The 25128-nt window shown below is 32.6% G+C and overlaps 1 protein-coding gene across 3 annotated transcripts in view; it reads left to right on the top strand.

The window, feature by feature from the left end:
• Positions 1-269: 269 nt before the first annotated feature.
• The window catches only part of LOC127704345 (uncharacterized), a 148769-nt gene continuing 123910 nt past the window's right edge, over positions 270-25128 (top strand). Inside the window, exons 1-5 of one of the 3 annotated variants that reach the window (XM_052208367.1) lie at positions 270-601; positions 2522-2641; positions 3028-3052; positions 3800-3948; positions 9410-9722. In XM_052208367.1, the coding sequence (XP_052064327.1) occupies positions 337-601; positions 2522-2641; positions 3028-3052; positions 3800-3948; positions 9410-9447 (597 nt within the window). In that variant the 5' untranslated portion in view covers positions 270-336 and the 3' untranslated portion in view covers positions 9448-9722. Of the gene's footprint in view, positions 602-2428; positions 2642-3027; positions 3053-3799; positions 3949-9409; positions 9723-25128 lie in introns of those variants that run through there. The other 2 variants (XM_052208370.1, XM_052208368.1) reach the window with 2 other exon arrangements.

Below are 25128 nucleotides of genomic sequence, written 5' to 3'. Positions count from 1 at the left end.
AGAGATAACAAAGTTATCTATATGATAACCATCTATCCAGCTGACAATAGAACATCAGTAAATATAGAATTGCCACTTAAAACCCCTATGTTGTATGCTGTATTACTGACAGTGAAAGATAAAGCTAATAATACAAGACGAGCCAGAAGATTTCTTTTGTATGATAATTCTTCGGTAATTGAAGTGAACCCTAATCATTCATTTAACATCACCGAGGTCATGAACCATAATAACTCTTCACAACTATGCATCTCTTGGGATAACAGATTTTACAACAATAAATTTAAGTTTAAAAACTTTCTTCATCCAATAAGACCAGAGACCGCTCCGACATCAATGAAAGGGATTTACGATCAGGAGGTAGGAGTGTTACCTATCAAAGGAACTGAAAACGTGAATGGAGTTACAGCCTTTTATTTCACATTCCGAAAAAATAATGAAAATGTTTATACTGGAAAACTTAAAGAGATTTCGTACCAATCAGTCTGTCTTACATCTGAAATTAAAGACGGTGACATCATTACCTTATATCTAAAAGTCGAAGATATAATGAATAATACCTTGAAAGACAGTGTTACGACCTACATCAAACATATAACAGGTAAAACAAATCAAAGTTCTTTCTGTGTCGGAAAGAAAGGTTGCTATACAATTGTAGTTTACAAATATTAACAAGGTCATCTTAATTATCTTCTTTATAAAATCAAACACAGGAAATTATTAATATTAACAAAAAACCTTGTTGATCAGTTGAAAGAGAATGGTCATACAATTTAGTCGAGTATTTATTATAATTCATAGGCCAAGTATAGTCTGATAACATATGCATGATGCAGTTGAACGTTATTTTAAAAATATATCACAACCATAAATGCTTTGAATGAAATGGTACAGCTTAACCAGAATTCATTCATACTGAATATTGACTCTGTAAGTATTGATAAAGGCGAGTTTTGGCTTGTTATATTTGACTTTCCAAACTCAATTTCATCTACGTAATGAAGTTTTGACAGTACGAGTGAGTAATGTCTTGTGATGGTTGACTTTCTACATTCCATTGCATCTACATTTCGATGTTTTATTAGCACACGTAAGTTATATCTTGTAAATTTTACTTTCTAAACTCCATTTTGTCTACGTTATGATGTTTTATTGGCACACGTGAGTTATGTCTTGTAATATATGACTGTGTAAACTCTATTTTGTCTATATCATGATGTGTTGTCAGTACACGTGAGTAACGTCTTGTAATATCTGACTTTCTAAACTCAATTTTGTCAACATGATATTTTAACAGCACAAGTGAGTTACGTCTTGTAATATTTGCTTCTTAAACTCCCTTTTGTCAACGTTATGACGTTATATCAGCACACTTGAGATATGTCTTCTACTATTTGACTTTCTTAATTTTATTTTTTTCTACGTTGTGTTTTGTCAGTACACGTGCGTCATGTCTTGTTATATTTGACTTTCCAAACTCCGTTTTATCTATGTTTTGTCAGTACAAGTGAGTAATGTCTTGTAATATTTAACGTTCTAACTCTATTTTGTCTATATATGATGTTTTATCAGCACACGAAATTAATATCTTGTAATATTTGACTTTCTAAACTCCTTTTTGTCTACGTTATGATGTTTTGTAAGCACACATGAGTCATTCTGTTATACTAATATTTGACTTTCCAAACTCCATTTTGTCTATGTTATGATGTTTTATTAGCACACGATATTCATATCTTGTACTCTTTTACTTTCTTATAATATTTGATTTTCTATACTGTGTTTTATTTGTCAGCACACGATAGTCATATATAGTATTATTTGACTTTCTAAACTCCATTTTGTCTACGTCATGTCTTATACTATTTGACTTCTATACTGTGTTTTGTTTACGTTATGATGTTTGTCAGCACACGATAGTTATATCTTATAATATCTGACTTCCTAACCTTCTTTTGTCTATGTTATGATGTTTTGTCAGCACACGTGCTTATGGACATAACGCTGCATTTCCCTGCTATTTTTATTAACTTGCTATAATTGCACATATAAAATCGAATGCTTATTTTTTTCTGATTTATATAAGATTTTTTCAATTCATATAATTTTGTAAAAATTAAAGAAATTAATTATAGATTCTGAATGAAATATCAATTTTTAATGTTTTTCAAGCTTCAATTATATGAGAATAGATGTCGGGGATACGATAATAAGACACCAACCCAAAAATTTAATACTAAACCATGACATAATACATGTAGCATATGACATGATACTTTCGTTTTGCTGGTGCTACTGGTCATTGTTTCGTTGACACTTTCTCCATAAATATCTCTTTTACTTTTTGAAACTGTTATACGGCATAACAAAAAAATATTATAATATGATAATAGAAAAATAAATTAAAACTGGACAGATATGACAGAAATTAACAGAAGCATCCATTATTCAAATAGAAATAAAATATTGGTTTACAGACATTAAAAATGCTTCCTTTGTATTGTATCTCATATATTTCTAGTAAACATGGAAAAGGAGACATCTCGTGATCAAATTGTAGGCGGTGTAACTGGAGGAATTCTATCCGTGTTTATTGTTTTGTTATTGCTAATTGTTATAGTACAACATAAGAGGTTAACAGGTAAGGTAATTTACAATTTAAATCTTATTTATAAAGAGGCAAAAGAGGTGCGTCAAATGAATATGGCAATACTATAATGTAAAAACATCTATTTGTGTAAATTTAACTTCAAAGATTACAAATACACATCCTTTTGCAATTTGCCATCCTCTTGTTAAAACACAAAAAAAGAAATACTTTTCCATTTCCAAATATAATACAATGCGTTATATATGATTCCTAACGAGTACATTATTTCCATTTAGTTTTATATTTTCTTTATATTGTTTATATCTATGACGACATATTTTGTTGCCATAATGTATCCTATGTGCGTGTGTCGAATATTGAAAATATAAGTATCAACGACAGTGATATCAATCTATGTTTTCTGTTCATTGTTTCAGAGAAAAAAGGAATCCGAAATGACAGGTAAGGTACCTTATTTTAAGCTTTTCCTGATGAGTGTTTTATACATTCAAAGTATGTAAAGATGAACAAATGAAAATTGGGAGAGACGAACAAAAACCGTATAAATAACAAAAAATGGAAACAATACAAAACAATGTTTAAATAATAAGACCACATAATGATTATTGATTCATTAAAAAAACACATACACATATATTTTGTCATGCATACTGGAGCCTTTTAAAGCATAGTTTAGTGAATGGTATTTGCACATTGGTGAAGGCCGTACGATCACCTATAGCTGCTTACGTCCACGTATTTTGGTAACTGGTTGATAGTTGTCTTATTGACAAATCCTTATTGTCACATATATCATATAAATTCATTGAAAAGGAACGCTAAAAAAGTTAACTTCCCAATAGCCTCAAGACTAGACTGGTAAAACGGTAACAGATATACAAAAGGAACATATGCATATGAAAAATTATCAAGAAGTACCAATCAACTGGTCAAAAATAATTCGGCTTAATATTTCTTATACAGCTGCTAATCATGTAAACGATCATATACCATTAGATAAAAGTAAAAAAAAAGATATATATCGATATTTAATACAAAAGAGTTTACATATAAGTCCAAAGATACAGAGGTATACTCAAGTAAAATAAAAAGAAATAAAGCTGAAAACAGAAACTGTGCACAATACTGTGTATACTACTTCTCTACTGTAAATTACATCATTCAGTAGTTATAAGAAATATTTTGTAGATGTCAAGAAACATATGAATCACCTGGGACCAAAGAAAGACAATCAAATGTTTACGATGATGTCAGTTCGGGTGCATCAAACTCAATATATGAATCCATTCGTTTAAAGCAAAAATCTACAATTCACGAATTTGTTGACAAGGAAAACGGTATTAAAAGATAGTCAAGATATATTTAGTGGTGAACAAGAACAAATAATTGCAATAGTGTTATTATCATATAAGCTAATAGTTCTTAGCATCAATGAAACCACTCAGTGACAATTTACTGGAAATAGCTAAATAGAGGTGGAAGATACAAAAAAGATATCCAAACTCATACGTCGAAGCAAAACTAACAACGCCATGGCAAAAAAACGAAAATCAACGACAAGACAAGCAACATAAAAAAAACCACAACATAGAAATATAAAAACAGGGGTGATGTCAGGTGCTGCTGAATGGTAGCAAATCTTGCTCCACATGTGGCACCCGTCATGTTGCTCATGCATGTACAAACTACGTGATCCTTCTAACTCGATGATATCACATTAGAGAAAAGAAGACAGGATTATAGTAATGACAATTTGAACATATCGGTGGTCATCTGTGACACAGATATTCCATAGCGGTCAATCAACTCGTGTTGGCGTCCGTAAAACATTCCAAAGGGTAACTTCAACTTCACCACTTCGCACCCTTATTTAAGCAACAACCATCTATCAAGGTAATACTGATAGGATATGGAAGCTCTGGAATATCGTATCAACTTGGAGATATATACTTCTTGTGCAAGTACTAGTTGAATTTTGTTACTTAGAAATGGAAAGTAAACGAATTAGGAAGCTAAAATCATCTCTTTTGTCGCAAAGTTTTGTACTCATCGGACCCTTTTTGTCAACGGTAATTAATTAGAAATTGGAATTCAATATGACATTCTGAAAAAATTCTAAAAACAAATCGAGTTGTTATTAGAAACCCACAAAATTAACAATTTTACCTTCCTTTGTTATGATCACATATTCTTATCAATTTGACGTCTGTTATATAGTTATCTGTTGCAGAATCTCTGTTTAGCTTCTTTTTAAATGAAATAAAAATAACAAAATTAATATCAGTCAGCCTTCAAATAGATTCTAGATTTCAATTATGAAAACGCTCTTAAACCTCGTAATCCACCTGTAGTACTGCTACTGACCTCGAAAAAGGCACTTAATTAACGAGTTTATTGTACCGGAATAACACACGGCTGGAAATTGTTTTAAATGATAGAATAATATCTATATTTTAATTTTCGTTTGGTCGTAAAAACTTTCTTTTGTAACATTTTAGTATTTTAACATTTTTATGGGGTATCCCTCAATTTATGGTTTTGGGTAGTCACTTTAAAATATTTAATTCAATTTTAGGCTCTGTTCGTAAATATTTTCGATGCACATATCAACAAGGTCATCGGAATGATGAAGACATAAATAATAATCCATTCCCGAAAAAAAAATTTAAAACTTAAAGTTGGCAGGTTCTTAGCTGGAAATTTAACGCATTTTTCTTTGACATATGATTCAAAAACATTATTTTATATTTGAGTTGAAAGAATTTATTATTGAGATACTGCATGCATATTTTGATGGACAAACTGCAAATAGTTTTGTTAAAAATCAAGAAATAAAAACAACACTTATATAGCTTGTTTTAACTATGGAAATTTCATATCCGTCATTTACATCCATTATTTATATAGTAACATTCAACAAGTTCAATTATTAGGACGTTTTGTTCAACAATAAATATGATAGTTCTGATGTGATGTTATACATAATCTGTGAATCTTTAGATATTTTTGAGTTTATTAAGTGCTTTGATCACATTTTGTTGTTCTTTTTCTGTAAATAAGTTATATTTGTGTTGCTTAAACTTTGACTCTTTGTAATAGTAAACCGAATCCTTTGGATAAGACTTTTTTTCCGGATAATGGCCAGTTTTGATAGTCCTGTAAAGTTTACTCCTACTATTCCAAAAAGAAGAACGAATGAGGTTGAGTTGGAAAAATGCATTGTGTGTCAATGTTCGTCACAAGAGCAATTAATATGCATGCGAGCGGTCGGGAAAAAATATTATTGAAGCATGGATGCTCGCAGAGTTTAATGCAGAAATGAGATTAAAACTTAATTTACTGCTCCAGAAAAATTGTCTCATGATGAAACTAGACCAACTACCTTACGACCAGATGAAGAGTATGTCGAACTCATTATAGACCATGCTCACCAGCGACTGACAAATCCTTTTGATGTAAAGTCTCATCTCAAGTCACTGATCAACATCTCAACTGGAATGCACGCGCCTAAGGAAATTGGATCCTCTATGACAAAAGCATTTGATGATGGTATACAAATTGTCAAATCGTTTGTCAATGGTGCGTTGAAAGAAAGTGATAACTGTGACTTCTATTACCCAATACCTAGATCAAAAATCGAAACCTTCGAAGACTTTACGAAAAAGTCTTAATTCAAGTGCAGGCCAGGAGAGATACTAAATGTACATATTAGTCCAGAACAAGGAATACGTCGTGCTCTAGTTACTGCTGGGTGTCGTGAAGACATTACAGTGGAGAAGGTTCTATCACTCAATCAGATCTATTCCTACCTCTCTTTTTCACGAGAACGGTACCATGCCGAAAGGCCGATCTTTGTCATAAAAAAAAAGCAAAAGCTGCATATCAGCATCAGTAGGCACCGTATGATCGAATCGCTACCGTACTTATAAGGAACGAAATGGCCTTAGCACAATTGTTAAATGTTAAGATATCAATATTTAACAATTTCGGGTACATTTCATTCAAAATCAGATATCTTGCATTACCAATGCTGGTACAGTTGTTGCTGTCTTTGATAGATACGACATCAAACTTTCTATTACTAGTACATTGGTTAAAAGAGACGAACGAACTAGTGTAAATTTTAGCAAAAATGTACTGCAGGTAATAGATGGTCGATCCATTCCAGACTGGAAAATTCGTTTGAGCGTCAACATCCCAAGTTCCCTGGTTGACTTCGCATAAGCTTAAACTCTTTCTAGTGGGTAATTTTGTTGACCCGATTGTTGTGAAGAAGTTCTCTTCAGCCTAGGTAATTGACCTTCGGAATTAAGTCAGGACACACGAAGAGGCAAATACCGAATGATCCTGCATGTTATGTTTGGTGACAGAGAGATTGGAAGGAAAAACAAGAAGGGTCGAATAGGTAAAAAGTCTCCAGCTACAGATGTTCCATTCTCTGTGTGCATTTCTTCGAATTCCCGTCAATGAAAAACAGCCAGGAACTGTGGTTTCGTAGATTACCTTAGCTGTATTCGGGAAAACTCATAGATTACCTTAGCTTTATTTGGGAAAACTCATAGACTACCTTAGCTGTATTTTGGAAAATTTTGGGTCCTCAATGCTCTTCAACTTCGTTCTTTATGACTTTTTAATCTTTTTTTATTCGAGCATCACTGATGAGACAAAACGCGCGTCTGACGTACACAATTTTAATCTATGATGAGTTTATTCAAACAGGGACAATAACCAGCAATAAATATGGTCGTAGGTATCTCCCTGCAATGTCTTCAGATCACTTGCAAGATTTCATATGAACCTGTAAATCTGTCCTGCACCAAACGTTGTCCGTTTCAAGGCGGTGAAGCGTGCTAATTCGCATACTGGATTCGCAAACAATGACGAAGAGATTGAGGTGGAACTAAAAAAATAATGAGATTACACATTTTTACCAGGATAATCCCACAAAGAGAATGTTCATGGCATAAAACTAAAAACACACTGAACCAACATTTTTTTAAACCTCGCTTTCGTCTCTGTTGACAATATTTTTAATTTGGATTATAACTGATCTTTCTTTTTGTCAAGGCGGTGAAGCGTGCTAATTCGCATACTGGATTCGCAAACAATAACGAAGAGATTGAGGTGGAACTAAGATTCTTGTATATAATTTCCCAGTGTGAAGCATTTCGTAATGTTTACCCCTATGCGAATTAGCACGATTCACAGATATCTTTCGTGATATCTGTGAATCTATTACCACATACTAATTTTCCAAAATACATATCTTGTGTATGCAAAATGGAAAAACACGGTTTCAGTGCTTGAATTTAGTTATTTTTTAAATGAAGAAAAATATCTGAAACATATCGAGAAACTGCTTTTTTACAATTTAGAAAATAATTCTGTTATATGCTAAGATGAAATGATCAGCAATGTAAAAGTTAATGGATGTGAAAAGGTCAAGGCCACATCTACATTTTCTTTGTCATAAATGGAAAAAAATCAGAAGATTCATCACTGACTCCATTTTGTAATGGAAGCTGTTCATACAATTAGCTAAACTTGTCGTTTTGTCGTCCTTTGCAGTATATGCTTGTTATAAAATCGTTTTTTGTAGCATTCTACTGAATATATCTCAGAAAATTCCTCCTTCTTTCTTCATGTTTGAATTTGTGATATATTTGAGGTTTGACCTTTGAATTCAATTTCGCAAAAATGTTACCACTCTGGGTTTTTACGACCAAACTTTTCTTATTGTATACTTTTTCTCTTTCCATCGATATGCAATATAGATGTGTGTTCTTTCGGTACATTAAAGTTTTAAAAAAAATGAACTCTGTTTGCAGTACTACGGTGTCCTGCCTGTGAATGAATGATTGGTTGTGTTACGTAGATAACCGATTTTATATCATTTGTAAGGTAGTATCTTTGAATAAGAAACATATTGGATATATTCTTAAAATGCAAATATTTTTTTGGAAGATTAATTAGATAAAGGTGATGAAATAAAGCAATTATACTGCCACTCAAATCTAAGTTGTCAACTATCATTAATATACAGATATATATATATGAGTTAATAACTGAGTTTGGAGCTACTTTCGTAACAAAAATTGTAACAAATACTAAATATCTATATTGTCAGAATTCATTAAAATCAAAAGATATTACAGTTTAGTTGCCAGAAAATGAAAGACCGTTTGATAAAGCGTATGCTCTCTCGAGTTATAACGGAAATGGCCGTAAAAATAATTGTTTTGTTATAAATTTGGCCTTTATTTTTCTTAATTGAATTGTCAGGGCCTTTTATAGCCGACTATACGGTATGGGTTTTTCTCATTGTTGAAGGCCGTACGGTTGCCTATAATTGCTTACATCAACTTTATTTGAACTTTGGAGGATAGTTGTCTCATTGGGAATCATACCTCATCTCCTTATTTTTATATTAATAACCGTTTAAAACCCCAAACCTCACACTTTAGAAACTATTGTATATAAAATACATGATTCATATATGGAAGTAACATCAAATCAATTTTCAGATATTGAGCAATATACAACCATATTTTTTTTTGTATTTCTATCTAGAGGAAACTGACCATATGACAAAAAAAAGGATGTATTACCAAAATTCACACTTCTCTAGATGTCAGGTTTCCCGCAAATTATAAATTATGTTGTAGTAACACATAAAGTGGGAAAATGATTTTGTAAGCCAAATTATGTTTGTTTTTGTCTTCTGAATATCAAATTTCGAATGACATTTTATAAGTATGAAATTCACATGTATGACAGCTGCACTTTTTTTTTCCACAGATCGAAACAGGTCAATGTATGTGAATCAAAATTTCTAGAAACTGATTGTTCATGGAGTTTCGAGACACTGTGCGATTTCATAGGAACGGTCATGGATTGGACTCAAAGAACAACTATGTTATCATAATAATATTGCATTTTGACGCTCTAATCTACAGTCCAGTTGCTTCAATATTACAATTTTTTTATGAAAATAAAATTTACAACCCAATTCAAAAAAGGCATATGGTAGACTGTCATAATGAATATCTTGTGTTGCTAGCAGTATGGATACAAAATATCTTGTGTTGCTAGCAGTATGGATACAAAATATCTTGTGTTGCTAGCAGTATGGATACAAAATAATGTTCCGACACATATTATGACTATGTTTTTAATTTACAACATAAAGTTCAGAAATTACTTTTAATTATAATCATTTATCTTTGGCCAAGTTATTCATTTAAAAGAAACATTCCCGACTGACGTAAAATATTATTGATGAGATAAATTTCTGTATATTTAGTTATACATACAAAGGAAAACATGAATAACCAAAAATAAAAAAAAATTCCGGATAGTACAACAGATACAACAACTACAAACATACGACTCCTTCGAAGAAACAAACCTACAACATAAGCACAAAAAACAACAAACAACACATGGTCCTGGCTTGGTTTTTCTTCATTTTACAACATAATCATTTGAAACAAAAACTAAGGTTTATCTAGCCTTTGGCATAGATAATTTCATTTGAGCGCAAGTCTTCTGAAGACGAAACGCTCGTGTGACGTTTCAAGTTAAATAGAAGCCTGGTATACTTGATAACTACATCTATTGCATCATACCCCTACAGGTGGACGTTTCATCTCCGATGGTATCATCATCCTAGTAGTCAACATTTTGATGGTTTTTTTTTAAATTCACTGTTCACACAATAAAATCATTCGAAAAACTACGGGTTAATCTAACTGGTGGTTTTAACGACATTCACTGGCTGGTAAGCCCTCGCACGGTTGGTTCGGTGCCCGAAGGCGTTTGGTAATCATTAAATATTTGTTGTCGTCGTAAAAGTTGGAAGGACGGCCGCCAATTTGGTTTTGCATATGATGATTTGGTATGTTGACTATTTTGGTTTGGTGTTTACTTCCTTCACAACGGCTGCTTTCATGGCCAGATTGATCAGCTGGGCAGCTACTACGGTTTTTTTTTTATATCAAAGCCATATTTCGACTAAGAAAGATTCGGCACCACTGTGTGTTTTGTTTTGATTTTGTACATTGTTAAACTAAATTTGACCTTCCAACTGCAATAGTCGATCGCCACTTACAAGTTTTATTCAGAAACCTACAAATGCACGCAGTTAATTATAAGCCTGCTATCTATTATGTAGGATTACGTCAGACATCAGAGCAATCTCGGGATGACAAGATGATGATATCAATGTTCTTGGAGTATATGCTTATTCTGTCGAATGCATCTAGTCTTGTTCCATTTATAGTTACTAATTATCCCATTCTTTTCAATCGAACATTTGTCTGTTTATCTTCATGTTTTTATCAATAAAAGTAATAGGACAAAAAAGACATTCACCTTTTTGCCGCCTTCACAATTCATTGACACCCATTTTGATACGCTTTTCATCAAGTGTTCGTATAAAGTGCATATGGTGTTACTTTTTTGTCGATATTGAATCACAAAAACCAGCAAGTCATTTATTTGATTTAGTTTGATAACATCAATTCATCATTTGAGTGCAATTGTAGTTGATCGGTTATAACGAGATGAAAAATAATCTTTTTATGACGATACTAGTTTCTCGTTCTCACACTGATATAGAAGAATTTTAATCTGTGAATCTTTTGAAAACTGATGAATACAATTATTTTCAACAGCTGAACAGATTATGCCTAATGGTATTATTTCCTTGTACATAAGTCATATATTTTTTGTTATTTTTGTGGTTTGAATTTTCCATTCTAGTTGTGACTGTTGTGTAGTCGCATTAGTATTCTTCTTAATAATATTTTTTTAATTGTAATTATTATGGTTTGGTAGTATTTTGTGTGATGGTTTGTCTTATCAACAACTTAAACAAATCACGGTTTTCTTTCTTCGAATGGTTGTTGCTTAATTTCTCTTCACTCTGCAATTTGCTGAAAATTTCAAACTTCAGGGTTAATGTTAAATGTACATGAAAGGAATTACAGAGATGCTTTTGCCATGTTATTCACGGGGTGATAGTCATGACATAGACAAGAAGGATGGGATAAGTACTATAACACAACTAAAATTCCGAATACATATGAAAAAGATTCCACACTATTGTAGGACACGCCACGACACGAGTTTCTGCATTTATCAAATACACTAACGATTTTAACTTGGAACGTTAGACTATAAAACATTTTTTGACATATTGATATGAAACATCTTTGATGCGGCCATTTTATGTATATGTACTATAAATTGATACGAAACTCTTTCTTCTACCATTGTCTACCACCGGTCATATTTGGCATTGCTGGTTGAAAAATTGATGTTTGATGATTTTCAACTTAGCAATTGGTTTGACCTTTCAAGTGGTTTGATTTAAATGCCACTGATGAGACGAATGACGATACGGCGATTAGTGTATTAAATTAAAAGTATTTAATCTTTGATGAGTTCTTACAACTAATAGTTCGATGCTACTACTGTTCAACCTTAATTTTAGCACAATTTCCGTATATAATCTATGAACTGAAAAGTTAAACAAAAGTCATCAATTAAATCATGCTTGCATTAAGGCAGTTACATCCAGAAACTGATCGTAAACAAGCTACGATAACGAAAAAGGCATTATTCTAAAGGTATCACATATATTCTTTCTATACGTGTTTCTTGAATAACCATCATCAGGTATGTTTGTGAACACATGTATGGAAACTAAGACAGATACCGGTCTCAAAGAATATTTCTACAAAACTATGACAGATACCGATTTCAAAAGAAAATTACTACAAAACTATGACAGTTACCGGTCTAAAAAGCAGCTTACTACAAAGCTATGAAAAATACCGGTATCAAGAAAAGATTACTATAAGAATATGACAGAGATTGGTTTAAAAAGGGATTTCTATAGAAATCTGAAAGATATCGATCTCAAAAGAAGACTTTTATAAAGTTATGACAGATACCGGTCTAAAAGAAGATTACTTTTAAAACGATTGCAGATATCGGTTTAAAAAGAAAACAACTACATAACTATGACAAAATAAGATTTCTACAAAAATTCTCACAAAAAGAAGATTTCACTTCCATATTGTAATACATACCATAAACTTTGATACCGATTTAGCGCGCAGGAATCGTGTTGTTAGATATTAGTAGGGACAAATAATGTATGTTTAAGCCAGTATATATCCTCTGGATTAATTAAACAAAAAAGAAAAACAAGAAATAATGCTATACTAATTGATCAATTTATTTTATCGAACAGATCGGAATCAGTATAACTTAATTACATCGTTCTCCTGTTCTGCATTGATAAATATTAAGTGTAATATCATGGTTAAAAACCCATGAGTGCAAAATGTGTTACTTCTTATACATGACCAAGAAACAATAGTTTAATAATTGTTATGTCGATAAAACATCGAAGGGAACGAAATTAATATTTTTCTTAAAGGTGTGAACGTAGTAGACTGAATGCATACATCATAACGTTTATAGAAGTTATTGTTGTTAAATTGGAAATATGCATGAAAACTATTTACTACAATAATTGTTTGTGTTATGTATTGATCAAATGTAACCAAGAGCGCAAACTCATGCTGATATATATAGTTTTATTTTACTTCACGTTAAAATGCAAGATTTTTATTGGCTAATACGAGGGGGATAAAATACTCCTATGGCTCAGCGGGAGACAATATTTTGAATGTCATCCTCTCGTACAGACGAATCAAAAATCGATAATCTGAAGGACAATGAATTCAATTTACATCGATAAATAAAAGACAATGCTACAGCTCTACGTTTTAGCCTCAGAATTTTTCATAGACTGTCAAAATTAAAAATACATTTTGCTTCACTTCTGTTGTTTTTCTAATAACTCTTACGTTGTTATTTACATGACGTCATATTTAAGTACTTCCAATTTGAAATTGAACAGTAAAAGACGATAATGACATTCAGTATAATAAATTAAATAGCACATAGCTGAGAGGGTGATAGATCAGATTAGTACCCTTCGAAAGAACATTGTCAACCTCGGCTTCGCCTCATATGACTTACGTAGCCTTGCTCCTTTTATTTACCATAATTTCCAAATTATAAACCCCTATATTTACACCTTATAGTGTGAAACGTTTTTGATATATTCATGGTCTAGTTAAACTTATATGTTGATTCATTGTGAGTAAGACTACATAGCTTCGTCTTCGGCAAACTGTATAACACAAATGACAACTTAAACCTTTGGAAAATGACTTCTCTAATGTTGCTATAACTTGTGTACAATCCCTTTTGTTATTGTTGCAGATAAAATATGTTTAAACTAAACAATTTACTCTAAGTTATCACTCTAAATACAAAATGAAGAAACAACTAATTTTCAAATGTTGAAGGACCTGCTTAGATTTGCGTTATTTAATTTGGTTCTGTATTATGTTTTTTTTTTAAATGTATTGTATATTTTAGATGCTTTATTTTTATAAATGCTTTATGCTTATACATTGTTATCAAATTTAATTAATAACTGATCTATCTATGATGAGCTTATTTACATAATTACTGGATACCTTATACAGATATGCTTTATAATTATCAGTTGTAACTAATAAATGGTTAGTTGCACGTCCAAAGTCAATTGCCCATGGGGATGTTAAGCCATCTCTTATAGATAGGAGTTCCTTTTGTTTTTGTCCATCTTGTGAGATAACTACGACGTTCTTCGTTCTACACCCTACAACATACACATTTCCATCGTTGTCAGCAGATATTCTATACGGATGTTTTAAAAAAATTTCATCTTTGAATGACCATTGTTTTGTACCTTGGAGATCGCAGCATACTACTGTATGATAATGAAAACTGGAATAATAAAGTGTGTGTCCAGATATTGCTACATTGATTGGTGTGTGCATGTTCTCAGTGATTATATCACGTGTTGACTCGTCAGTAAGATGCATGACTTGAATTCTTTTTGGTATATTTGATAAAGCAATGTTTTTTTGGTAGCCACAATACCAATCGTTTGTCCACCAGGAGAAATAGTTTTCTCAACTTTTCGTTTCGTTAAATCAATTATTGTTATTTTATTGCCAAGGTGAACAGTACTGGATGATATCGCTATAGTGTTATCCTCATTGTTGTATGCTACACCACATGCTGCTGGTAAACGCAAAGAAAAATCAATTGACCTGCCTTGTTTAACTATTGTTAATTTGTTTAGAGCAGGATAGGAAAATACGATTCTACCATCAGGTAATATGCAACATCCTCTAATATTCGATTCTTGTTTATAGTTTGTTGTAACTCGATGGGCACAAGTGCATTTCTAGGTAGTATCAAATGAGCTTGTTGTTGCTTTTTCTTCGCAATGACAACCGAAGGACTGAAGTTGTCAATTTGTATTTTTTCCAAACACAGGAACAATATTTGTAATGTCTGTCAGTGATGTATCAATGTTAATTTTGATCTCCACACTATTAAGTGTATCACTTTCACTAAGTGAATCAATCAACTGACATTTGTCATCAACATCTGCTTCAAGTTGTTTCGGAGCTAGAAAGTTCTGTAGATCTGATGCGTATTGTTTTATGTATGTGATGTTCTTTTGGTGCTCGGCAACTTTAATTTCATGCTCATCTAAAACGTTCAATAACTACCTGATTTTTGTATTCTCTCTTTTTTCTATCTCATGCAATTCCGCTATGAAGTTTTCTTGCAGTTTATCGAGATGTTAATTGATATTTAATGGAACCTGTTGAATTTCGCATTCTATCTAATTTTTGTTCTCGGACAACGTTTTCAAATTGCAATTTGTATCTCGACGAATCCGTTTGATGTTTTCAGCAACTTCATGTAATGTTTCGTGAATTTCCAGAAAAGCATTTGAGGTCTTCGTGTTTTTGACAATATCATCAAGATTGACAATATTTTGACATTTTGTATGGTTTTCAACGATGCATTTACTACAACACGTGCATTCATGTTCATTGCAGTAAATTTGATATTTTTCAGCGTGTGTACTGCATATCTGCTTAATATTTTCAATTTAGGCAGTGTTTGATACTCTGATATTGGTATAGTACCGTGCTTTCTTGTTGCTTTGGAAATCCCATGATGCTCCTTGCAGTCCAGACAGAGGCCTTCGTCGCAATCCGAACACCAAATGGATGCTAGTTTGAAGATATGTCGATACTCACAAACACTACATGAAAGTATAGAGCTTGCCATCATCTACAGAACACAAAAGTATGTCTAATGTTAAAAGTACAACAAAAGTTCAAGTCTTTTTTTTTTTTACATTTTTCTGCTTTGTTAAAATTTCCAAATGAAGGTAAAGGTTATTGTGACTTTTTAAACCCTGCATTCATTTAGTTCCTAAAAAGAATATGTTTTAGTTTTATCTGCATTGTCAAACTTTTCAAAGGAAGGTGAACAACTGTGTGAATTCAGTTTCCAAAAACTTGTTTACCACACATAAATGAACCATGAAATGCAAGAATGGATGATTATCTATCTTAGTTCCTAATCAGTATTCATTCAGTTGACGCTAGTGTTGATATGATAGACAAACATTTTGGTTCACATGGCGGACTGATCCAGTTGACCTGAATGTGACTTATTTTCATTTTATGGTCGGTTCAAGTTTGCATTTAAACAAAGTCAATGCCACCTGATTTGTTTAGAATTTTTATTCCCTTAAACAGAGGAACAAACATATTTTAACTGTTGATTAATTTCATATTTATTTTGGGATTTACTTTCGCTTTATTGGTCTACTATATCATTTATTTTAAATTCGTTGTATAAAAATCAAATCACATCATTCATACTATTCGCAAGCATTAAGCACAAATTTGATAACTTGAAGAAGTAAACAAAAATATATCTTCATCGTGTCAGTCAATAATTTTCCTATATTAAGATAATGATTTTTTTTTACATTTCTACTGGGACAATCAATATTAAACTTTTAAGACAGATAGAACTATATATCAGAAAGGGTCATATGTTAAAATTGTCGTACTAGAGCTTTCTTACAGTTTGACGAAAGGTACGTACGCCTGACGAATCATACGTTAGACCCTTATTTTGACATATTTATGTAATCTTAATCGAAGCGTCATGGAACTCCGATGGCGTTTCGCTTTAATATTTGCATATCAAGGACCATTACACTGCATGATACAACACGTGCTAAACTTGAATCTACGTGCGATATAGGAATTTCAGGACATACGAGAGGTAAAATATAAAACCACCAGGAGGAAGGAGATAACTCTACAAAATTTCGTAAACACAGGCTCGTCAGAACAAATACCCCTAACAATGAAAGATTGTGCTCCCCCCAAAAAATTTTTGCATTATTTAACCTAAAAAAATACCAAGGCAAATAATTTTGGCTTCCCCCTCACACAAAAAATAAGATAAAATTAAAAACAAATACATTCTAAATCAAAAATTAGTCGAATGAAAAAAAAATGACCTCCTTCAAAATATATAATGACGAGGCTCTTTTAATGACTTGCAGGGATTCCCCGCCTCTCCCCTATGTTATTTCCATTATCGCTTTCTGGTATGTCTACACACCCGAGTTAGGCTCAGCTATCGAATTGTTCTTGCAGCGTATGAATGCGTTTTCGTCCTGAAATTCATGAAATATTTGCAACTGGACGGTAATCGACCTATAATCATCAATCTTCCAAGCATGTTTACTGTTTGATCGTCATTTTAAAATTCAGAATATAAAAAGTCCAATATTGCAGATTTATTTTCTTGATATACATTTATATGTTAAAATGCGTATGTAAATGAACAAAACATCTATAATTAGTTGATCTATAATTAGAATAAGGAGATAGGAGCACCCAAGTGTCTCTACTCAGCAGACATATTCCTAGCCTCCTATTCTAAATCTTCGCCTTGCTCTATCATTTGCACAACTAAGTCAGAGACAGAGGCGGTCTAATTTTCCGAAACACCCAAGTTTTTCGTTTTTTCTTATAGTATAACTTGTGGTTTTTTTTTACCATTTAATGCTTGTTATACAGTGTGAACTATGTAACTATGGTAACATTCATCTTTATATAAACTGATGTTGATGATCATCCTTTTGTTGGGTGGCAGTTGTCTCGTGGAAATTTATCCTATATCTTACTACTAATAGTTAATCAAAGCTGTTTATGAGAGTGGGCGTGTGTGTGTGTGTTAACCCTCCCCCCCACCAAATTTGAATTGACATTAGATTTCACATGGTCGCTCGTGTTAACATCATGTGTGAATGCTAAATGCACCACTGATTAAAAAATTGATCCCAAATCAGTTGCGTATCTAGAATTAACTGAAGATATAATAACTAGTGTGAACAGTCCGATCATTTACTACGGCAACGACCATTTAACTTTCAAGGGGAATGAGGGGAAAGGGGGGGGGGGGGGGGCTATAGTTTCAAATTTGTGTCCTGCGATCGTTAGTGTCACATTACTTTTTTCACATCCAACCTTTAAATTGATGGGAAAAAGATCACAAATTTATTTCACATTACTTTTTCAAAACATCGTAGCATCCTTGTCTTGCAAATCTCGATGATCCACATTCACATTTTGATGATAGCATACCCATTAAAAATAAAAATAATTTTGAATCTTGTCGTTAGAATTTAGTGTCATACTTCAATAATTTCACTAAAATGTTAATGGTGAAACGCATGTTTGAACAATTCCCGCGCAAATGTGTATAATCGTGATTAACATGAGTAACATATGTGTATTTGAAACTATTTTAATTTATTTTCAGATATTAAAAGCGTGTTATTTGCGATATGCTTAAATTTTAAAAGATATGTTTGGTTCAGAAAAGAATGCCGTTTTACCGGATAAAACTTAGACTCTTAGTGGTATCGTGGAAATGTAGTACATGCTCCCTTTACTTCGGTCGTACATTTTGCCAAAATGTAAGAAAGCTCTAGTACGACGAACATGTATTTAAAAGACTGTTCTTCAAAATAACTAAATTTTATATTTAATTTCACTTACGTGTTTTAGAGGAGTTGCATACGGGTGGTTCATACCCCTTTCAAATAAATTTTATAAAATAAATAGCTTAGTCCATTGTGTAATACGAAACAACAGATAAAAAATAAATAGGTGCACAATGCAAAGTCTGCACATGATGAATCATTCAAAGTTTTAAAATTCAGTCCTTTTGATGTTATAAGAGGAGTTGCGGACGGGACATGACTTCTTTCAAAGAAACTTAAAGATAAACAAGAAATTTTGAAAGTTCATTTTTAAATAAAGGAAACCAATCCCCATATTGATTGGAATAAAATACAAAGTGAAAAATACAATTTCTTAAATAGTTTAAAGAGGTAGCATTCCTCTTTATTATGGTTTGGCATTTCTTTTTCACTGATGACTTTTCCGACAAGTCTCCGTATCTTTTGATATTAAAGTTAAGGTAAACAAATATAGGTGCTCATACATTCACTGTGGGATTTATAAATAAATCGTTCATCGAAAGCATACATGTGTAACAAATTTGGGCATAGGACAGTTGAGCGAAAATAAAAAATGCACATAGGGACATTTGCGCCCCGACATTATAGGACATTTTAGCGCCGGAATATTAACCTTATCTAGAGAACGACCATTTAACTTCAAGGTGGGGGGTTAAAAAATTTACTCTTATATGAATTAAGAAAGTATTTTAAAAAAGTAAGAAAAAAAAAAGAGTATGTTTTTAAAATAAATATATTTTATTTAATTTTACACCCGAGTAATTCGACCGGTTCTGACTAGTTAATGGTAGTGTATTCTTGAGTTGATCTCTACTTACCATTTAATTCTACTATAATTTATTGGCTATGCAAATTTTCTTTGTTCTAAATTTCTTATATTTAAAAAGTGAATTGTCCCTTGGCACTTGATATCTTAACAATGCCATTGCCGAGTTTTAAGTTTTATGACAGTGCTTTGTGTTTTTTACAATTAAAAGATGTTTTTTAAAACTTTGTGCGTTATAAACTACACATTTTATAAACTATATCCGACTCGAAATCCTACTTCCACCACCACGTGGTAAGCAGGGGTAACAGATTATATCTGGCGAACGGAAGAGGTACTCATTTATCACTCTCAATTTTTTTCTCGCACAAATGTACGTGTCCTATGGTTATTTTTATTTTCGCTCAAATATTATAAACTTTCGGCGCTCAAATGTCCTATACTTAGGCGCTCAAATGTCCTTCTATTTCGCTCAAATGTCCATTTCCGAACAAATTTATAGCAAGTCGAGGAAACTGCGAAATTAGTGTGCCGTTCAAAATAAAGTCAAATTAAGTTTTCAAAAAAAGATAAAAAGTCCGAGAGTGCTCTTACGGGTCATTATCAAAAAAACATGCAAAAGCATGTTATTGGGTCTTTTAAGCCACACGCATGAAAACATATGAAGATAACGCTTGTATGTGTTAAATATGAATGTTTTGTGACACACTACATACAGTTTTTATGAAATATGATACTTAATTAACAATGTTATATCAATATAATATAGTACCTATACCAAGTTTTCACAAAATGGTATATGCTGGTAACACCATGGACACATTTTAGTAACACTATTGACATTTTTAGTTATTATCAAATATTTTCACAGATGTATTCTGTATTTGTATGAAATCTTTAAAATCAAATATATACTTTTTCTATAAAGATCACGTTCAAATCAAATTCAAATGAATATCCATCTGATTTTACCCATTTTGCATGTAAGGTGACACCATAGACAAGTTTAGTAACACCACTGATGATTTCATTAAAATCAGTAATTTTGTGTAATTTGTTTTACATTTTTAATAGCCGTATTATATACTTTTACTTGATACAATAACAACCAAATCAAAGCATAAACAAAAGTAGAAACAAACTTAGAACATCACGAACTCAACTGAATACCAGGAGTGACAGGTAGAAACATTAAGTAAAGGAGAAACTCTGATCATAAACAATCCAGATGTAGATTTTGTTTTTATTTTCAGGAAAAGAATGGCTTTAACAAACAAAGAAAAACAAAGATTATATAGGGAGAGACGTGATCAGGATCCCAGAAGACGAGCTGAGTATTTGGCAAAAAAAAAAGATAAGTATAAAACTGATTTGGCAGTTGGGAAACGTCAGCTGATATCAGATATGTCAGATTGCAACAAAAGGAGAATGCGAAAAACCTGGAGAATAGCTCAGAAATTAGCTAGAGATAAAAAAAAGGAAAGAATCAGAATCACAGCCACTAACACCACCTGTGTCTCCAGTTATTGCCAACAGAAATAATAACAGTGCCAGACGAAGGAGAAGGGAAATGGCCAAATGTTATAGAGACAATGAAAGCATTACGAAAAGAGGTAGCCAAACAAAAAAAGACGTTCACAAAAGTATATCATGAGGTTTAGAAAAAGAAAAAGCCAAAATTCTCAAGAATAAGGAATATCTTGCATCTCCTCGCCAAAACAGAAAGGTTATTGAGATTTTGGAGTACCAACTCTAAACAGGGAAATTCAATAGAAAGGGAAACCCTTGCAAAGTCTAAAGTGAAAAAGTCTTTACTTTTCCACTTTGTCCTACAGAAGGAACTGCAACAAAAATATTTGAAAGGGAGTAGAGCACAGAAACAGAGTTTCTCTGAAATATTCAGAGGAAAAATGCTGAGAAAATACAAGATCCTGTACAAACCAAACGAAGATATAGGCATTTACTGCAGGAATTCAAAGAAACAAGATCTTATGGGATCTCTTACAAATAGAATAGAGGATAAAGTTATCAATTTCTACCAAGGAGACGATAACAGCAAACTGACTGCAGGTATGAAAGAAACAATCACAAAAAATAAAATAAAAATGCAGAAGAGACTTTACAGAAACAATTGAAGATGCCCACAAAATATTCCTACAGGAAAATAAAGAAATTAAAGTCAGTTATACTTCATTTTGTCGGTTACGGCCATTTTGGGTGGAGCTACCAAGAGAATCAGACAGAGACACATGTGCCTGTAAGCTTCATGAAAACATACAGTTTATTGTAAATACACTACACAGAGTGAAAGTACTGGAAACTGAAAGCTTGAAAGAACTTGTAAATTTATCTGTGTGTAATTCTGAAGATCTAGATTGCATGTACGGAAGATGTCAAAAATGTAGCAAGAAAGAGATGATAGATCGCAACTCTGGGAACTATAACAAGAAAGAAGAAGTGACATGGTTCCAATGGATCACGAAGAAGGAAAAAAGAATTGTGAAAACTGAAGAAAAGGAGATTACTCTTACTGTTAAAGATGAAATGAAAGGCGCTCTTGGTTTGTTGGTCGACCGATTTATAGAAGAGATGGAAAGGTTCAGGATACATTACTTCAATATAGATAACCAATTGAAATACTTTAGACAACTGAAAGAAAAACTTCAACAAAATGAAGCACTGATACATGTAGATTTTTCTGAAAATTTCGTTTGCAAGTTAGGTAAAGAAATACAAAGCATGCACTTTGGTGCTTCGAAAAAACAAATCACATTACACACAGGAGTCTACTACACAGGTTATGGGGAAAATGCTAACCCTTTCAGTTCTGTGTCCGATTCCCTTGACCATGGACAAACTGCCATATAGACTTTCTTGAACCCTCTACTTGATGAAATTCAAAACAAATATCCTGATATACATACTTTCCATTTCTTTAGTGATGTACACAGTATAAGCAGAAAGGCAACTTCTTTCTTTTTACAAAATTCATGGCTGAAAGAGGATTTACATTTGCCAGCTGGAACTTCCATGAAAGTGGTCATGGAAAGGGCGCTCCTGATGGTATTGGTGGTGCACTTAAGAGAGCTGCAAACATTCATGTTTTGCAAGGAGAAGACATAACAGATACTGCTTCATTCATTAAAAGTTTCAATGGTAAAGATTCAAATGTAGCATTATTTGAAGTTTGAAGAAAAGAAGTTGAAAAGAACTCGACGATTGTTTCTAAGTTAAACCCAAAGACAGTTACAGGCACTTTAAAAATGCACCAGATGTTCACAACTGCATTCGGAGAAATAGGATATCGAGATATCAGTTGCTTTTGTAGAAAAGATGGAGAGCACCGTGGGCACGAATTGAAATGTTTCAAATTTGATGTACCGAATACAGGCAACAAAGAAAACAAAGAAACAATAAAAGAGAAATCCACAGAGAAAAAGACTGAACACAATAGTTTAGAGAAATCAAACAATTCACATGCTACAGATTTAAATTCGGGGGATAGGGAAACAAATGAGAGACAACTTTTTTCCATGAAATCTTAACGAGTCTTGAAAAGTGCAGAACCTACGAAGACTTAAAAAAACTTTGCAAAACTAAGGAAAAAGACCTAGAAATATTTGACATTGACTATCAAAACATTCCATCAATAATCGATACCAAACTCATTGTTGACGAAAAGGCTATTAATATTTATCCAGAGCAATCATGTGCACTCTTTCCTGTGACAGTTTCTGCTGATGGCAATTGCCTACCTTATTGTGGCAGTATTCATGCATTTGGAAATGAACTGAGCAGCAGGGAAATGAGAACCAGAATTATCTTCGAATCTGTCGCTCATAAAGATTTATACCTTAGTCAGCATTTTTTGGAAAACGGCTTGGGTGAGAAAAATAAGAACAATTCCATAGCTAAGGCCTTTGCAATGTACTCAGATGAATTTGTGCCTGGAACACATATTTTAGACAGTCAGGAAATAGAGAAGATATATAAGGCTGAAGTAATGAAGATTACGAGAAACAAAACTTACATTGGAATGTGGCAAGTTTTTGCACTTTCAAGCGTGTTATGTAGACAGGTTTATTCCGTCTATCCCTTACTAGGAAATACCAATGTCAGGAATGACCTTCATCGACTTGTAGAGCAAAGGGAATGAAAATCTGAGCATGTCGCATACATTATGTTGACAACTACCAGAACTGATATGTTACAACGAAACTGGATTCCAAACCATTTTGTGGCTGTTTTACCTGTTGATAATCCGAACACCACCAACATCCCGGTTGAAATGCAACGTTGGAGATTAATGAGAGTAAGGAAAATAGAGAAGGACAGAAGAGAAAAAGAAGACAGAGAACAAACACCAAAGAAGATCAAAACTGAAAAAATCATAATCAACAATCCACCTATAATTGACCTAGAAAGCGACATTGAAGAAAAGCGTAAGGATTATTCTAGTGATAGTGGTAACAAATCCAGTCACTAGATGGAACATGGAGCGGACAAGTCCGCGTCCCAAAAAGAACTTGGAAAGGAAGTAGAGCATCCTGCTCCCACTGAAAAGATTCTACAAACACCTGAAGATTCAACTTATATTGAAAGTCAGGAAACCATGCCAGACATAAAAGATTTCAAATACAGACAGGAAAATGAAATCAGCAACAATCAAACTCTTGGTACTGAAACTGATGATTTTTTTAGTGCATTCAAGCCAGAAGATGTTCTACAGAAACACGTTCTTGTAGACTATGATGGCAAACTGTATCCGGGATTAGTTGTTGATATTGATGACAATGAAGTTTATGTCAGATGTATGCACCCAGTTGGGAAAACGTTTTACTGGCCAAAAGCAATAACTGATGAATATTGGTATAGTATGCAAAAGGTAATTGCACAAATACCAGAGCCAGTAAAGATCAGAGGCAGATATCATATTGACAGTGACATGTGGGAAAAGGCGCTTGGAAAACTAAATGACATTTCAAACAAGTGAATCAATAACTTAATTTGAATTGGCTGTTCCAATGTTTATGTTTATCTTATCTTAATTTTCTTAAGGTCCTGTAAATGAAACTTTACAAAATATCCTAACTAAATACTTGTCGTTAGTGTAACCGGGTACATCGTTGGTGTTACTAGATCACAATTTTTATACTGTCTCAATTTGTTTTCTATTTCCTTGACGATTATTGACTGTCTATCTTCTAATCAACTTATAAAGTTTCAATTTGAGTGTTTGAATTAATACATTAACCATGAAAAATCCGCGTTTTCAAAATATTGTCAACGGTGTTACAAATGATGTCATTGGAGTTACTAGTTATAAGTAAATGTTGTTGTAGTTTGATGTTATGTTGTATAATTTGGGATTTTATAGCCTAAGAATTAGGTTTTTTTCATGCCCATACTTTTTCTTTTGTTTACCGTTCTTTGTTTTGTGTTCAGTACTTAATAAAAGTAAAATTTTAACTTTGATATCAATGGTGTTACTTTTGTGTCATTGTTGTTACTGAAAGGTCAGTGGTGTTACTATATAAAAATGCAATAATTTTTATTATTTAAAAAAAAAAATGAATGTTTTCTTAGGCTGTATACGAAGGATTAGGCATGATCTTATCATTCAGTCTTACACATTTAAGATCTATTCAGTTTTAGTGTTTTATTTAATATTAACAGCAGCCAAAACCAGGACAACTATGTTTTATACAACAGTTTATTTTAAAATTTATGTTTAAATAG

The sequence above is a fragment of the Mytilus californianus genome, unplaced genomic scaffold (assembly GCF_021869535.1).
Source record: "Mytilus californianus isolate M0D057914Y unplaced genomic scaffold, xbMytCali1.0.p SCAF_6, whole genome shotgun sequence".
In the NCBI taxonomy this organism is placed as follows: Eukaryota; Metazoa; Mollusca; class Bivalvia; order Mytilida; family Mytilidae; genus Mytilus; species Mytilus californianus.
This window is presented reverse-complemented; position numbering and strand designations above follow the sequence as displayed.